General features: G+C 46.8%; 1 protein-coding gene across 4 annotated transcripts in view; it reads left to right on the top strand.

Annotated features, from left to right (window-relative positions):
• Window positions 1-18,175, top strand: part of ITGA9 (integrin subunit alpha 9) — a 328,677-nt gene that overhangs the window by 35,119 nt on the left and 275,383 nt on the right. For all 4 annotated transcript variants that reach the window (XM_045536738.1, XM_045536741.1, XM_045536745.1 and 1 more), the window contains 3 exons: window positions 4,970-5,037; window positions 13,963-14,092; window positions 16,777-16,862. In XM_045536738.1, the coding sequence (XP_045392694.1) occupies window positions 4,970-5,037; window positions 13,963-14,092; window positions 16,777-16,862 (284 nt within the window). The remainder of the gene's footprint in view (window positions 1-4,969; window positions 5,038-13,962; window positions 14,093-16,776; window positions 16,863-18,175) is intronic.

Here is an 18,175-nt window from a genome sequence, read left to right as displayed (position 1 = left end):
AGATTTGCCATTCCTTGGTGAAATTCATAAATGATTAATGACTGGGAAGCTTGTTTTTTTATCTGTGATTTTATTTCATAGCTAAGCTAAGGAACTATAAAAAATAATTTTAAAATTGATGTGTTAAAAAGACTAGCTTTGAAAGATGAAACTTTTTCCAATGGGTACTAGGAAGAGAGATTGTTAGGAAGAATATGTTATACTGTATATAAATTTTGATCTTTCCATGGGATTGTCTTATCCCAGTGTTTTGGGAAGAGTGCAGGAAGTGACCCCACCCAATCAGTGGGTTTCTTGAATGCATTAAAGTTCATTAGCGTAGGCTCCATGCATTGAGTTGTGGGTTGTGAACATTTGGAAACCAGTATTTTTTCCCTCTCTGAATTGCTTTCTGTTTAGACAGGGTTTAATAAACCCAGCAGCTAACCCAAGGAAAATACTACCATTTTTAGAATGGAGGAGCCATACAACTTAATAAATTACTTGTACGTAAAGCAGGCCAAGGAACTCAAACCCAGCCATGGCAGAGCGAGGGCTCCAACCTGGTCCCAGCTCCTCCAAGTGATTTCTAGGTCCCCTTGTGCAGTCCCATCTTTCGGATCCCAGGTTCAGCTTCCCCAAATTTAAGAGTTAGGTTTGTTGCAGTGTCTGTGAGCTGCTGTCAGACAAAGCCTGCTTGTCCCTTGCTTCTTTGAGGTGGACAAATGTTTTGTTTCCTAGCAGAGAAGGAACTAGCATATTGCAGTCCTCTCTGCCAGGCCACATCCTTGGGGGCGTTTGGAGACTGCGTGGATGTGCGGGAGCAGCCAGCTACTGGCCCCACAGCCTTTGTGTTTGTGCAGGAAAAGTTCTTCATGGGAACGCAGGGGACTAGAGGTCACCCCGCCCCTTCCAGGGTCCCTCCACCCTGCACTTCCTGGATTTGTCAATGGAGGGAGAGGGTGCAACCAGACATCTTGGGGATGCTGTGTGTGGGGGGCAGCCCCTGGTCTCTGTCTCCACCCTCCTCCCTTCCCATAGCTCTGTGGTACAGGCTGTGCTGGCGTCTCAGGTCTGGGCAAACGAAATCACATTTGTTTTTTTTAATCCAGGTTTTTAGATATGAGTATGTTAGCATAACCCTATGTATGTACATTTCGGGGAAGAAATGCCTGTGTACAGACATTTGGAAGGTAGATTACGGAGGAACCTCAACCTGCCTTCTTTATATTATTATTAATATTTTGAAGAAGGAATCAGGTTAAAGTAACAGTGGTGTCCCTAGCTCACAGAAATAGCACTCAACAGAGTGGAAACAATGGACGCGTGCCTGTGGCCCGGGGTCTGCTGTGTCTGGCAGCGACTCTTGGGAAGGCCCTGAGCCCAGGCCACATCACAGCAGTACCCTGAGGTGGCGGTTCACCTGCTGTGTCACCTGATTCACTTCCCACAGTGCTGTCTTAGATCCTTTCTCAGTCAGGATTAGCGAATATCCATTAGGCCAGCAGGATGTGTTTTTTTTTTTTTTTTTTTGCCAAACAGGAGTAGGCTGGCTGAGCACACAACCTGGGTCTCGGCTGGCTGCGGTGACTTTCATGTGACCCCGCATCTCAAGGTGTGGCTGATCAGCAATCGCACCGAAGTGTTTCTGGGAAAACTGCCCCATCAGTTCTTCAGAGGGATTTCGCTGTTAGAAGAACAGCACTGTGCCTAAGGAGGGCAGGACCTGAACGCAGGCACAGTGACTTCATGCTGCTGCAGCCTCGTGGGCCTGGGTCTCGGGGTGGGTCATCCTACCTGTGGCCGAGTGATTCCTTTCAGGTCTTCGAGGACAGGCAGTGAAGGTCACTCCAGGGGGTGAGCAGGGATTGCAGAACTGCCTCTGAATGTTCTGTCCAGCTCCTCCTGAGGCCCAAGAGGAGATGGAATTGCCCAAGGTAGAATCAGCCACACTTAGGTTTGGTAAGCCCAGAAAAATCCATCCTGTGGGTCCTTGCCCCACTCCCACCGTACCCACCATCATCCTTTGGCCTCTGGGGTTAGTGGTGGCACCGGGTCTAGAACCCAGGATTCTGGGTACCCCAGAACATGACTCCTCCTCAAGCAGGGCTGGGACAGAGTTCAGGGAGTCTGATGGGTCGGAAAAGAAAAGGGCAGGGCTGGAGGGTCGGCGGGGATAAAAGTCCGTGGGGGAGCAGGCTGGGGAGTTGAGGGACTTCGCAGCAGTTGGAGTGTGCCTGGTCCTCGGGTCTGTGCGTGGAGCTGCGTGCCCGCACACAGCCCGTGACGCACTGAGCACATACAGGTATATGGCACGGGCTGGTGTTGGGGACACTGAGATGAATGAACTCATCTTTGTGTTGTGTCAGCTTTGTGAGGAACACACCTACTTTGTGATGAGAAGAGAGTATCATTTACCTTTTCCTGCAAGGCCGCCTGGACAGAGAAGCTGACGGGGCTGGTCCGGAAGGCTGTGGAAGGCTTGGAATGCGAGACTGTCCAACCCAGTAACACCAGCTGAGCCCTCCTAGGTTAGAGTTGCCAGGCCCACAGCTGGGCCCTGAAAAGTGTGTGGTGGGGATGGGGCAGGAGGCGGGAGGATTAGGACTGGATCCCATTCCACATTGAGGGTGTTAAAGACAGAGTCACAGAAGTTTCTGGGAGGCTGGAATGGCCTGCTTTCTAACCAGGAGTTGTGGCTTCTGGGTCCCAGTCAGGGGCCCCACGTTGTTTGATTCCTTGCCCTAGAGCAAGTTAGAGAAGCAGGTTAGACCCTGGGGTTTCAGAAACATCAAAGCCAATGGAGGTGCCTGCATCCATGTGTGTCCCAGGCCCTCTGACCCCTGACGGGGCAGTCCCAGCTTTGGGAGTGGGGGCTGGCTGAGGCAGGGGGACTTCCCTTGCTGTCCTTCAGCCTTGGCCAAGAGCAGGGTGCTCCCAACTCCCAAAAAGGCTGTGGCCACCGCAGAAACCCTGGGTCCTGTTCCCAGCACAGAGCATGCCAGCAGGGTTTGGGAAGGAGGTTGAGAAAGGCACTGAAGTTCACACGTCTACTGTTTTTTGTTTGTTTTTTTTTGCATACTTGTCACCAAGAGACTTTGAGACTGCTTTAAAAGATGAAAGATTCCCACATAATTCCTATTCATGTCATAAATTTCTGAAGTTGAATTGGTGTGTCCTGCACTGGAGTTTCATTCAGCTCTTGGGGGTTTGAACGTCCTTTGTATGTTTCATTTTTCAAGCGTTACAATGGGGTGTTTAGCCCCTACAGTCAGTGTGGTGGATATGCTTTTGCCAGACTTTTCAGATTTAATATGTAACTGTTTAGGTTGGGACATTTGGATCCTTCTTGCCATCGTGCTACGATGCAGGATTTATTACTTTGCACAAGCCTGACTCCCAGCCCTGGTGCAAGATTTTGCCCGGAACAAGCAAGTTCCATTTGTCACTGAATTGCTTTCTAGCAGGCCTGAGGGTTCTCCTTATAGTAACAGGACAAGGCAGGAGGAACTGATTTCACCCTGCATGGAAGAGGAGTAGCTCAATTGACATTCTGTTGTAATTCAGCAGTCGCTTAATGGCCACTTACTGGAAAATGTTACTAGGCTCTGTGGTGAGTGTTGTTAGAAACTGAATTACTCTGTATATTTCCCCAGGGCCCTTTTCCCCTTCTCCTGGTGTAGACACTCTGAGCTGCAGGATGTGGGACTGTGTTGCAATCACAGTTTCATTGTTCCTTTGTGTTATTTATTTTCTGTTTCAAAAATAATTATATTGCTTTTAATGGTACCAGAGACTTGCCAAGAGCCCAGGGAGTGGGACAGGGGTCACTGGGTTATTCACTGGGTGGCCCTGGCCTGAGGGTGCCTAGGGCGGCCTGTAAGACCGTGGCCAGCAATGTCAGTTTCACATTTGATTAATCTGAGTCACTCTGATTCTCACTCCACCTCCTTGTCTTTACCCATTGAATAATTTCAAACAGCCTGTCACTTCCCTGGGTTTTGTGTAATCACTCACTTTGTAAAACCTTTGATAGGCCACAGAGGTGAAAGAAAGTGTTTCCAAGTCCAAGCTTCAGTAGAATCCTAGCTTTGCTATCTACTAGCTGTGTGACCTTGGATAATTCACTTAACCTCTCTGAGCCTCAGTATTCTTACTTGTTAACAAATGGGGATATAGGTTCCTGGAGATGAGGGATCAGTGAAATGGTGTGAGTGGAGGCAGCTGATGCAGTGTTTGGAACATGCTAAACAGTCAAGAGTTTTCTCCCTTTCTTCCTTGATAACTTAAGACTGCAGGAACAGAATGCCCTCATTTATCGGGTAGGAGTGTTGGAAACTGAGGGAGAAGAGCTCATCCATTAGTTTTCTTTTGACTTGGAGAGAACGTCCCCTTTTCCTTCCACACCAGGAAGACAGAGGTGTGAGTGCAGAGTGTAACTGGGTATCATCAGCAATAGTGTAACCGCCTGCTGTGGCAAGTCCTCTTCCTGCAGCCCTCGGGTAGACGGCTTGTTTCTGGCTGGCTAGTAGAAAGCATATTGCCTCCAGCTGTACTGAGTGTCTTTTGGGGAGAGCTGGTCTTCTTCCAGGGAACTCCACACCGGGAGGGCCACATCATTCCATTTCTGGGTCATGTTCTCAGCTCCTTGTGCCTACTAGCGATCTCCGTCCTTTCTGCAGTAAATGAAATAATTGTCGCCAGCCTCCCACGTAATGACAGTGGCTGCCGCCCTTCTTTCCCCACGTGAGTGGAAGGAGTCTGCTGGGGCACTTGGCAGCCTCGCTACCCGGTGGCACCGGAGCCGGGATTTTTGAGGTTGGGTGGATTCCTGAGACTTTCCTTCCTCGCCCCCGTCTGGACGGCGTCCCTGGGCCCAGCCCGCAGTGGCACTCGGGGGAAGTGGCCGGCTTGCTCTGCTGGCTCCACACACGACTGGCACACACTGATGCGGCTGTGGTTTGCTTCTCTTTCCTTCCTTCCCCTCCAGAGTATAAGAAGAAGTACGGAGAGGAACATGGCTCCTGCCAGGCTGGGATAGCAGGCTTCTTCACCGAGGTGGGTGTCGGCTGCCTGGGCATTTCTGTTCTCTTTTTGGTGTTCATTTTCTTGCTTACCATGATTTTGGCACTCCTTTGATGTGAGACTTCTCGTGCCCCAGATACTTGAGCTGTGAGTTAATAGATTATGGTCCTCACATCAGGGAAGGTTATTTAAATCTGGTGGGGGCCACCAGCTGGCCAGAGACCCCTGAGCAGAGGGAGGTGGGTGGGCTCATTTGGGGGATACACCCATTTGATGCTTTCTGTAGGAGTCAGCTTGACTCAGACACGTGGAAGGAGTCAATTCAGGGGGTGTGAGTGAGGCAGCATTCAGTCAAGTTGTGCCTCCTTGTTGGTGGTCGTGAAGACAAATGTGTGAGCATCACCTCATAGCGACCCTCTCTCTTTAGTGGAGAGCCCTTGTTTTATGCGTGCTCTGACCTTTCCCTTTCCCGGATCCTGAGGGACCGTACACTTGAAGCTTACAGGCCTGCATAGGAGTAGCAGGACCTTTGGCTGGTAGTACGTTTTAGGTACTGCTGTCTTGTGTGATTCTCACCTACCACAAGTTTGCCCTTCATATCAACTTCGTTTCTTAGACATTTTCATGACTACCCGCCATGCACAGAGTTCCACGAGAGGCTCTGCAAGTGGCACCATCATCCATGTGAGTTGCTCAGGCCAAAAAAGTACTTTTTACTTCACTTCAAATTCATCTGCAATCCTATTGTTTTAGACTCCAAAACATATCCCAAGTGTGACAGCTTTTATTACCATCACCTCTGTTATTTCTAGCATGCTTCTGGAAAAGCCACCATCATTGCCTGGAGATACACTAGCCTCAAATTGGTCTCCCTACATCCATTATTTGTTTTTTTATTGTGGTAAAATATACATAACACACAATTCATCATTTTAACCATCCTAAAGCGTCCAGTGCAGGGGCACTTTACACCCACATTCACAGTGTTGTGCAGCCATCGTCGCTGTCTCGTTTTAGGACATTCCCAGCCCCCCAGCCTGCGTCCATTCTTGACCCCACCGTGTGCTCCTGCTCACCAGCCTGAGGAGCCTTTCAAAATGAAACCCGTCATTCTGACTCCAAGGCTTCCCATTACGTGGAGGATTATAATCCAGACCCTGCGCCATGGCCCGAAGGCCAGATCCCCAGGGCCCACCCGGGTCAGCGGAGCCGGGGGAGGGGAGTGCGCGGGTCTGCGGAGCCTGCTCAAGAGCACTCCTCCCGGGGCAGGAGCCGAGCTGTCCCCCTCCATTTCAGGGGCTGCTGTTTACATTCAAAGAAATAACAGGCAGTTGGCAACATAGTGTCCAATCCAGAAAGCAAGAAAGGAAAGGTAGAAAGACAGAAGTTTTATTATCCTTCACTCTCAAACCGATAAATAGGAGATGCGTCCCTCCTAACCCCTATCCCTCACTGTCGTGATTCTCATTACGTCCCTTCACCGGAGAGTCACCTTAGGGCAGCCTGCTCTACCCAGAGTTCCATGCTAGGCCCTGTGAGGGGCACCCCCCATTGTCCTACTTGTTGAGGCCAAAATTAAGATTGTTTTCTTACCTCACTCCCCTACTTCCAAGCCACTAGCAAGTCCCACCTCCTGTGCCCTCAAAACCTCTAACAAAGATGTTCATTTCCTTCCACACCCTCTGCCACCCCAGAGACCTAAGCCACAGTTGCTGTGCCCCCAACCACTGCAGAACCCCGCCCCTTTTCCCGCTTTCACTCCTGCCTCCGGACAGACTAGTCCCCACACAGCAGCCAGAACTGTCTTTTCCAAATGAGAAAAATGTCATGGTACTCGTTTGTTCAGAACTTTCCGGTGCCTTCCCACCCATAATGAAATGCACATGCCTTCCCACGTCCTCCAGGCCTTCCTACCTTTCCATCCTCCTCTACCACGTGGCACTCTCAGCAGCTGCTGGAGCATGCCAGGCTCTTCCCGGCCGCACTGTGCCAGAGATCCATGCACCGCTCTTGGTGCACAAGTGCAGGCTTCTTTAGAAGAGACAGGTAGGAGAGGAATTGCTCGGTCAAAAGGTACTCAAAATTTGAATTTTGATACATGCTGGCAAACTGTACTTTAAAAATGTTTACTTGGGCTGGGTGCGGTGGCTCACGCCTGTAATCCTAGCACTTTGGGAGGCTGAGGCAGGAGGATCGCTCGAGGTCAGGAGTTCGAGACCAGCCTGAGCAAGAGCAAGACCCCGTCTCTACTAAAAATAGAAAGAAATTAGCTGGACAACTAAAAATATATAGAAAAAATTAGCCGGGCATGGTGGCGCATGCCTGTAGTCCCAGCTACTCAGGAGGCTGAGGCAGGAGGATGGCTTGAGCCCAGGAGTTTGAGGTTGCTGTGAGCTAGGCTGATGCCACTGCACTCTAGCCCGGGCAACACAGTGAGACTCTGTCTCAAAATAAAATAAAAAAAAAAAAATGTTTACTAATTGACACTCCCCTGGGTTGCATCTGCCCCTACATTCTGTCACCGACCTTTAAATTTTTGTCATTAGAAAACCCCCCTCATTTTATTTTAATGTCTCTTTCCCTGATTATTAGTGTAGTTTGGTATCCTTTTAAAATATTGACCATTTGTATTTAATTTTCTGGAAATTGCCTCTTTATGTTCTTAGTCCATTATTTTGTTTTTTCATTGTTGTTTTACTGGTTTTTAGGAACTTGTTGCATATTTTCAAAACTAATCTTTTATCTGTTATATGTGTTGCAATTTTTTTTCATCAGCCTTTTACTTGTTTTTTAAGTTTGCCTATGGTATCTTTATTGTACTGGCATTAAACATTCACATTTGGTAAAATCTAGCAGTATTTTTCTTTCTGGATTCTAGATCTCTCTCTTGGGAAGGTTATACCCTCTCTAAGAATATGAAAATATCCACCTATATTTTTTTCTAGTACTTTCATAGGTTTTTTTTAAAAAAGATTTCTATCTTTAATCCTTCTGAAATTTATTTTTATATACATTATATGGTAGAAACTAATTGCATTTTTCCCTAAATGCATAGTTGATTGTTCTGATTCTAGTTTGTAAACACTTTTCCTATTCCCATTGATCTGAAATGCCACCCTACCATAGGCTAACTTCATTCTCTTCCATGTCAGTTAGCATTTAGACTGTTTAATTGCCATAGCTGTTGTTCGTCCAGTAGGTCTGGTGATGTCTGACTTGAGCCAACAGGCAATGGGGAACCAATGTAAGTTCACAAGCAGGTGATGCACCTGGTGCATGGCAGTGTTGTAAGAATGGCTATTTGGGTTGGCCGTGCCCAGGACTTTGGAATTGGAAGGGCCTGGAGGGAGGCCATGTGGGAGGGTGGGATGTGGGTCAGCTTTGGAGCAGCAGGACAGACTAGGGGGATGCTTTAGGAGTAAAAATGATAGGGAGAGTCAGAGAACATGAAGGAAGTATCAAGGGGCCGGATGGTCAGAGCACTGTGGGGTAGAAGAAAGAGGTTTTGAGCCCGATATCTGAAGAATGGTGGTAACCCTGGTGAAAAGAGATTACTGAGAAAGAACCCACTGGGAGAGACAAACGCTGAGTCTGCTTTCAGACACGTGGAGTGTGCAGTGCTGGGACATGCTTAAAGATGTATATTGGAGATATTTGGACATAGGGACTGGAACCCAGCCTGAGTTAGGAACTTAGATTTGGCCCTTGCTAGTAACTCTCTGAGGAGGAGAGTGTGCTTAGAATGGGGCCTGGTGGAGATGCCTCCCTTTAGATGGGAGGAGAAGGTAGGTTCATTGCAGAAATCAGAGCTCACCAGAGATGATGGTGGAAAACTAAGGGAGTGAAAGAGTTCCTGGGAGGGGGCCGGGCGCGGTGGCTCACACCTGTAATCCTAGCACTCTGGGAGGCCGAGGCAAGTGGATCGCTCGAGGTCAGGAGTTCGAGACCAGCCTGAGCAAGATTGAGATCCCCGTCTCTACTAAAAATAGAAAGAAATTATCTGGCCAACTAAAATATATATAGAAAAAATTAGCTGGGCATGGTGGCACATGCCTGTAGTCCCAGCTACTCGGGAGGCTGAGGCAGTAGGATCACTTAAGCCCAGGAGTTTGAGGTTGCTGTGAGCTAGGCTGACGCCACGGCACTCACTCTAGCCAGGGCAACAAAGCGACACACTGTCTCAAAAAAAAGAGTTCCCGGGAGGGAGGCGTCATTATTGTCCCACCAGCTGGCTAGTCATGGAAGACAAAGGCAGTGGGGCAGGGTGGAAGGAGGGGAGGTAGGAGGCAGGGCAGGGCAGGGGTATGGGCGGGGGTGTGTCCAGGTGGCCTTGCAAACTCAGGGTGACGAGGAACCAGAGAATCTGTTGAAATTCCAGGCTCTGGGATGCAGAGCCCAAGGGAACCATAGCACCTCTGCGTGTGCTGGCTGGGCTCTGAGCGCAGAGAAGTGGGGACACGGTGGGTGTACAGACTGGCGGGGGAGGGGTGAGTGGCCACCGGGGGAAGGCAGCCCTGCTGGCCACCACTCAGTCCTTGACCCCAGCCTACTATCTCCTGACCAGTTTGGGCTTTGGCGTCAGATTTGGTTCCCAGGCTTTTGGCCTCCTTAAACCCGAGGTCTTTGAACTCACTGTCTCCCTTGTTTCTGGAATTTCAGCTGTTTGTGGCTGAGCAGGAAATGTGCTTGAAGGGGTCAAGCAGGCACTGCTCCGCTCCTCTGCCCTCCTGCTGACCTTGTCACTTGGGCTTGCCTTTGCTGTGAGCTGGTCTGTCCCCTCACAGGGCACACAGCTGCTTCCTAAGCTGGACGTGCTTCTGTGGCCTTCTGGACATGGCCATGTTGCCCTGAAATGTTCTGTCCCAAGGTGCTTGCTTGACCTACAGGTCAGTGACCCTGAGCTTATCAAAGCTCTCTGAGTTATGGATGCCATCTGAGTTTTAGCCTGTCATTATGGATAAGAGAGAATTTCCTGGGAACTTTATTTATTTTTGTAGACTAGGCTAACAGAGATGGGAGGTACTTCTAAGCAGCAAGAGAGGACTTGGACCCACCCGGCCAGCTTTCGAGCACTGCCGTGGAAGGCTGGAGACGTGAGGATGAAAGTTTGTTCAGCACAGACTTCTATCATAGGTCCCGAGCACTCCGCCCTCCTGGTCGTGCCCCCTTGCAGTATGCAGAGGAAGCCTGTGGCATCTCTTAGGCACACCCAGGTGCCCTCAAACCTCTGGAGAGTCTGCTAATAAATGCATCTTGGGAAAAGGCCCGCACTGCTGTTAACTGATGGGATTCCAGGATTGTGGTTTAGGTAGTGGTAGCCTTTGCTTGCAGGGAACCTTTCGTTCATATGTGTGACATTTGCATTTGCTGTTCCTGGGTGTGGGGAGCTAAGCATTGGTCATGTTTTTCTGGCACTTGTGAACAGTACTAAAAAGGGCACAGATATCATCCGTAGTGAACAGAAAAAGCCAAATACAAGGGATTTCCAGGAAGACACTGTCCCCACTTCCCACCCCAGCCCAGAGAGCTGCAGGCTTGACCCCGTGATGTTTAGTTTGGACTGAAGGGGGAGGGGGTGAGCACTAGGAGGAGAGGGGAAAATACTGGCTTTTAACAGCTATCAGCTTTAAAGGTTTTTGAGGAGAGGGATTACTTTGTCCTATCCTCTTGGTAATGTTTGAGAGGGGATACAGCAGTGTGTTAGCAGTGGGTTAATCTAAATCATCAGAAAGCAATGTGTTCACTGCCTGGTGTCCTAAAGAGCCTTTACAGGCCTATATTGATGCTTAGAGCTCTGAATTATAAAAAGCTGCAGATGGAGAAAGCTCTACGCTGTGTAAACAACATCGACTGAGGAGAGCACTCATTATGTTCTCCGGTGCCCTTTGTATTTGGACTCTGACTACAAATTCTTTTCTAAGCTCAAGGCCAGGAAAAAGTCTCTCTCCTTTGATGAACTGATCACTTGTGTTTCTTACACCCTTTCTAGAGCTAGCACAGTCCCATAAGCAGAACAGATGAGTATAAAGAGAATGAATGAGTGAATGTACCACTGTGTTTTCCCAGTGGTGAGTCCTGAGTGCAGCAAGTGATCTATTTTTATAGAACAGTGAGATACCTATGAGGGCATCTGGCTTATCTTCAGCAGTTTCCTTCGAGGGGAATAGGCTCTCAGAACCTTAAAATGAAGAGTTCGTCAACCGTCATTTGTAGTTGGAATCTTCCTGAATTTCCAAAAGGAAACCATTTAGACCAGAATCTAGTGGCTTTTCTTCCATCTGTGCTCATAACTCTTCTTTGTTAAGCTTCTTCCCCAAATTGGCCATAGAATGCATGTTATTCAAAGCATTACCCTCTTGCCTGCAGGCTCTGTCCTCCTCTAATTTTCTCTTTAGATGTTTCTGGCTTTTGCAGACACTTGTGCCCTAAGAATTCAGCAGTGACTTTATGAATTGTCACCAGAAACTCAGAATATTTGTAGCAGGATCTACCCTCCAGGGACTTGTCAGAAACTAGCAGCTTGTGACCAAGTGTGGGGCAAGCTCTGCAGAGAGTCCAGCCTGGGAAGATCCGCTTCTGAAATACATGGTGGTGCTGGGGACTCCGAAGGCCCAGGGGAAGGTTTTGTGTGTTTCAGCCGCAAGAGGCATGACCTGTCCAGTGTCCATTATTTCTATGAGTTTGCATGGCCTGTGTCTTTGGGGTTTTGTCTATAGCTGAAGGGTTTCCTCTAGAAATTGTATTGATTTTAACCCTTTTATATAGAATTTTTAAAAAAGACCTTACACATTTCATTGTCTTCCCCCAAAAATGTTGTACAAAGGGACTTTATCTTTGTATCCAGCATGAACTCTGATATATAATAGTAGGTGCTTAGTAAATATTGTTGAGTGAAAAATTAATGCTTTTATTAGAAAAATAATTTTGATTATTTCTTACTGCGGTGTAGATACTTAAGAAAATATAGGTAATCAAAAAGAAGGGCTTCCCTGCTGGGGAAGGAAGGACAGAAAGCCCGGGGCTATCTGAGGGATGCGAGGACTGCCCGCCTGCCCCTCACACGGGCGCGGCACCTGCACAGTGGTGCTTCATTTTAATGCTTGCAGAATGTCCTCTCACAAGCACATTTTGTGTTTTTGTGAGATGACTTCCTTGTCAGTGTTTAATCACTGTTATAGAATTTTAAAAATGAAAGTTTATTACATTCAATAAATACAACAAAATGCACTATTTTCAATGCAGAGTTCAGTGAGTTTTGACAAATGTGTACACCATGTCATCCCCACCTTGACGAAGATTAGAACATTCCCATCACTCCAGAAAGTCCCTCATACCCCTTTGCAGACAGAGCCCCCTTCTTCACTCCAGGTAAACCCTGATTGGACTTCTGTCATAATAGGTTGGTTTCATTGATTCTAGAACTTCATATGAGTGGACTCACAGTGTGTACTCTTTTTTTGTTTGTTTGTTTTCTCATCAATGTTTTGTCTAAGATTTACCTATATTTCAACAAGGTCTTGAAGAATTGAGAAAGGTTGCCCAAGCAGAGGAGGTGTGGGCCATTGCAGGGATGGAGACAAAAAGAGCAGAATTGCTTAGAAAACCTGAATTAGTTTAGAGGGTCCCAGCCATGCGGTCTGAGGCCCAGTGCTCTTGGAAAACAGTCTATTCTAGAATTTTGAAAAATACAAAGAAAATACGCTTTGGAGATGAGAAGGAGGGAGAAAGATTGATTCCCACGATCTTATCACCTAGTGGAAAAAACCATAAATGTTTTGGGGCTTATCCTCTTGGTCCTGTCTGTTGCTTGTCTGTCTGTACATGTGTGTGTTTTTGGTTTTGTTTTTTTTTTTTTAACACAAAACATGATCATAGCATACATATTGTTTGGTATATCCTTTTTAACTCCCCAGCACTTTGTGACTATCTCTCTGTGCCATTAGATCTGCCACAGTTTTTAATGCTGCGTAGAATTCTATTGAATGAATGCACCATAATTTAGAGTCCCTATTGTTAGGTGTTCAGGTTGTTTCCAACTTCTCTTAGTATAGTTATGATACATATTCTTGTGGGTAAAATCCTGCAGATATCCGTGCTGACTTCCTTTGGTAACCGAATCATTTTGGGGCACTTAGGATTATCATCGGCAATGGTCATTTGATGGTTTTGTGGCACAAGCATGCTCTCAGGCCTGTCGACTGTTTCCCCCTAATCTAATGCTGAAGACAGCTGTGCCTTTTGTGTTCTTGAGTCTGTGTTTAATAGTAGTACTGTCTCTTTCTGCCTGTGGTCTCTTCTCCTTGCAGTTTATGTCCTTCCTTGGTTGGGGTCTCTGATCTCTTGGTTTCATTCCTTCACATCTGCATCGGGCTGGAGTGGCTGGAAAACCGTGCTGTAGAACCACTCCTGAGAAGAGGGTCTTGCGTGAGCACTGGAAGGAATTTGGCTGGAATATTAGTGCACAGGTTTGCCAAGCTGATCTTGATCACTGTTTTCCTCTTGCTGTGTATCAGGTGGAGGAGTTGCTGGAGAGTGGGGCTGGAGTCCAGGCTAGGTGAGGTATTGCTGCCTTTCCATGAGAGTTGTTCCCTGGAACCTGTGGTTTAGGACAATGTCAGGAGTTTGCTGTTTCCTTGTTTGTTTGATCCTGGTATAAGTTGAGGAAATGATTGCAGCCTCATTGTGGATAGGATAGGGGACTGGTCTGTCTCACATTCTGTTCCCCTGCTTGGTCATCTTTGTGTCTTTAGTCCTGATAATCCCATCCATATAATAGAGTCCTTAATGCTAGGAAATCTGGTGAAATATGTTTTTATTGCTTAGCTGAAAAGAGCGCTTGGTGTGAGGTATTTTAAATTTAATTCTGAGTTTTCTGTTGTTGTGACTGTGGTTCTCAACACACCCTGCTTCCCCTCCTCAGCTTCCTTCCCTGTTTACCCTTGGATTTCTTTGCTGCAGGAGCTGGTGGTGATGGGCGCCCCAGGGTCATTTTATTGGGCTGGGACGGTCAAAGTGCTGAACCTTACGGACAACACCTATTTTAAACTGAATGATGACACGATCATGAGCAGGCGGTACACCTACCTGGGTGAGTAGCTCAGGGAGATGACAGGTAAGAAAGGGGAAATGGGTGTGATTCCCACCAAGCTCATAAATTATTGCTTTATTGGTGGAAAGAAGATGTCACTGTCTTTTACATCTGTTGTAATTCATATGTGTTTAGCCAGGGCACGTTAACGTCTAGCCCGTCATACAGAAGGTAGAGAGGGGAACAAAGGAGGGAACTGAGTTAAAACTGTGTGATTTAATTAAAAAGCTGACTGTTAAGCCTCCAGGGAAGCAAACGTTTTATTTTCTTGTTATAGCAATTACTGAAGTTCAGATGGCCAGATACAAAATGAGTGTAACAGAATCCTGGTTTTCCAGGGCTTCCCTCTGGCTGGAATCTCTGCTTCCTGCTCACAAAACTGGTTGCAAATAGAAATTATAAGGACCAGAAATTATCATGACAGATGACAACCTAATACTGAAGTTTAATTAAGGGCTCAGAACAATTTCTCTTCTTTTCTCAACCCTCTTAATCTTCTAGAAAGAAGATAGCCACAATCTATTTTAGCCGCCGTGAGGCAAGCATGACGCCAGGATAAGGCCAGGCCCATTTAGGATCAGAGGCTGTCTTTGCTTGTGCAGATGATAATTACAAGACTCTTTTCTTTAATCCATGCCCTAAGTGCTATAATTCTGGACAGAAAATGAAGCTAAATTTAGGCCTCATAATGACAAAACAATGCTCTTTCACACTCATTACACATAACTTAAATCAGGGGATGTCCCTGACCTCCTTTTTGCATAGAGAGTTACTGGGAATTTCTTGTCACGTGGGAGTAGGGAGTTGTTGACTTGCCTTTTCTCATCTAACTACGAGTTTTTTGCCCCATAGCATAGACCCAGTAATCCTTCTACTCTGGGTCTCTGGGGCTTTTGTTCCTGTACCCACCAGCTCCTTAATACTATCGTCTTTTAAGCATTTTTTACCCTGCCAGGCTCTGTGTATTATTTCTTTTAGTTTCTGAAACAACCTTATGAGGTAGCTATTATTATTATAATATTATCCACATTTTATAGATAATGAAACTGAGGTACAAAGGAGTTATCTAACTTGCCCAGGTCAAATGGCTCCTAAGTAGCAAAGTTGGGGTATAAACCCGTGGTTTCTGAGTATAGCCTAAATGCTGAGCTGCCTCCCTTGTGTGTGGTACTGAGACAGCACCTGTCACTGGTACTGTACCCCTCACTATGCTGGGAGCACCTTGAAGGTGGGGACATTGTCTCACATTTCTAGGACTTTGTATAGTCTCTGGTGTATAGTAGGAACTCAACACAGGTTCATTGAATCGGAGAACCAAGAGAAGATAGAAGAAAGCCTGGTTTGGATGGTGGCGTCAGGGTCTAGCACAGGCCCTTTGAACCTTAGGGGCTGTGGTTTCTCCCTGTATATGGAACAGAGGCCCTTATCTGCTGTGTGGATTAGCAAGGATCAGTTCAGGCTTTGGTATCACTCATAATATGCTTAAGTAATGTGAGCCCCCAGTCTGAAGAAATCAGCCACATGAGGAATAAGAATTGATCATGATATGGTGTCATCACAAAACTCAAACAGCTTATAATCACAGCGTTAGGGTTTGAGGGTGATGACAAGTTTTCAGAACATATGGCAGTCTGCACAGGGTTTGTGCTGGGCAGAGGGGAGTTTTCAGCCTTGCCAGCAAGGTTCCCAAAAAGCACGAGACATTTAGACTAAGCTCAGACACCCTTTTCTTTTGTTTCTTTTGTATCCAGATCTTTGACCAACCATCCAGGACAGCTTCTTTTACCTTCTCTTAGGAGGGAATATGGTATAATGGTAAATTGAGGGGCCTTTGCAGACAGATTGGATTTGAATCTTGCTGTGTAATCTTTAGCATGTAGTTTAACTATGTTTTGTCTATTTCCATATCTGTAAAATGGAATAAACAATTATACAGTTGTTAGATTAAAAGAGGTAATGGTACCTAAAGACATATAAGAATGTTCATGGCAACTTTATTCATAATTGCTCCAAACTGGAAACAACCTAAATGCCCAATATAACAGAGAATAAATAAAGATACAATATATTTATGCAATGGAACATTACCCAACAGCAAAAAGAAACTACTGCTACTATACTGAACAACATAGATGAATGTCACAGATGTGATGCTGAGTGAAGTTCTAGAAAAGGGAAACCTAATATGTAGTGACAGAAATCAGAATAGTGGCTACTTGCGTGGGGTTGTTGACTGGGAAGGAGCATGAGGGAACCTTCTGGGGTGATGGTGCTATGGTTATATTCACTTTCTCTATCTGGGTGTGGTTGAATGGTTATGCACATGTGCACACATTCATTAATTTCTGCACATCAGATATATGTACTTAACTGTATGAAAAGTATACCTTGAAAAGAAAAAACATTTATAGTATTTAGCACAGGACCTGTCCTAAGAGGACACTCATAAAGCACTCTCTCCTGCCCTGATGTCCTTGTGAACGTGCCTTTTTGTGAGATGAGCTATTCCAGCATGAGAAGACTGACAGCCGCCATTGTTCCCTGGTAGTTTATGGTCCCAGAATAACTGGAACATAGCTGTCCAGATAGGGGATGGGCTTGAGAAACTTTTTCCTCTGATGGATATTTTCCTTCCCTGCCCTTCTTTCTCAACCCTGTCCTTGTTTTCTGCCCATCCTGTTTAGGCTACGCAGTGACTGCTGGCCACTTCTCTCACCCGTCCACCACTGACGTGGTAGGAGGTGCCCCACAGGACGAAGGCATCGGAAAGGTGAGAGGAAAAGTCTGTGGAATAGCGTGGGTCAGGTAGAAGAGGGGAGCCTGCTGCCCCTGTTGTAGGGGTTTGTCAGCTGACTTTGACCTAAGCCTGCTCCTGGGTGGCTGGCGGGTAAGTGATGAAGTAGCGAGGAATCCTTGCAGTCCCTTTCCATTTGAGGGTTTCCCTTGAGAGCTCAGTCAGTGTGAATGTTATTCATGCTCTCCGTTTTCTGCACATTCTTATCTGAGATTCGTCACAGCTGACTCTGTGTGTGTGCTTTACAAGACTGACCCCTGGCATCATGGTGCCCTCCAAAGGAATGGCATCCAGTGCTGTCCACCTTCCAGTCCCCACCCTTGCAAACCCTTCCTAAGTTTGGCTTTGACTTAATGGAGCCAGGTCTAGTCCCTGATATCTTTGGGGCTTTATTTATGCCCTAAATTTTTCTCACATTTATTTCCCCAATGTTTTGGAAGGAACACTGGGTTCCCAAGACTGGTTTAGTCCAAGGCTGGACTGGGAATATGTGAGTCTAGCTTCCCTAAAAGACCCCATGGCTCTAGGGTTGTCTCAGTCCCTTTTGGAGTCATGGCCTCCAAGGGGTCTGAATTATGTAGAACTATGCTTGTTGGTTCTTTAGCTTCAAGGTATAGGCAATCCAGATTGAGTGGGTCCACACTGGTCAGGAATCTGCATTTTTAACAAGCTCCTTACATTGTCTGATGGAAAAGACTGAATGGAGGAATCAACTTTAGATTTGAGCCCCTGGGGTGGGCCTGTGATAGAGTCTGGCCATTATTTCCTGGGGCTTAGAGAATTGAGGTTGGGATTCTGTATTGGCCCAAATGGGCTAGACCACTGGTCATTGGAGCCTTCAGCCAGAATGTTAGGACGATCAGGAAGCAAACAAACCATGCAGCTGCCTAAGCTTGACTGAGATGTTTTCATGAGGGTTATTTCTGTGGATCCTCTCAGGCAGAGCTTAGGAACTGCTGCTCACATCCCTGGAGCATGCTCCTCCCTCCTCCTTAATACTGATGCTGCGGAGAAAGGTTCTTTGAAAATGAAACCAGATAAACCAGGACCCCAAGCAGGAGGAAGGAGAAGGCATGCAGATAACCTTTGGTAACCTCGAGAAAGAAGTGGGTCTTTCTGAGTCACATGAATTTCTCGACACGGTGGAGGGAAAACCACCAAGAGCTGTCTCCACACTGATGGAGTCGGGAGGAGCCGCAGGCTACCCAGCATCTCTGCAGGGTTGGTAAAAATGCTTACCCCCAGCTCACAGTGACGTGGATGGCTCTGTGCTGATAACAGCTTTCTTT

Source organism: Lemur catta, chromosome 1 (assembly GCF_020740605.2).
Source record: "Lemur catta isolate mLemCat1 chromosome 1, mLemCat1.pri, whole genome shotgun sequence".
Taxonomy (NCBI): domain Eukaryota; kingdom Metazoa; phylum Chordata; class Mammalia; order Primates; family Lemuridae; genus Lemur; species Lemur catta.
This window is presented reverse-complemented; position numbering and strand designations above follow the sequence as displayed.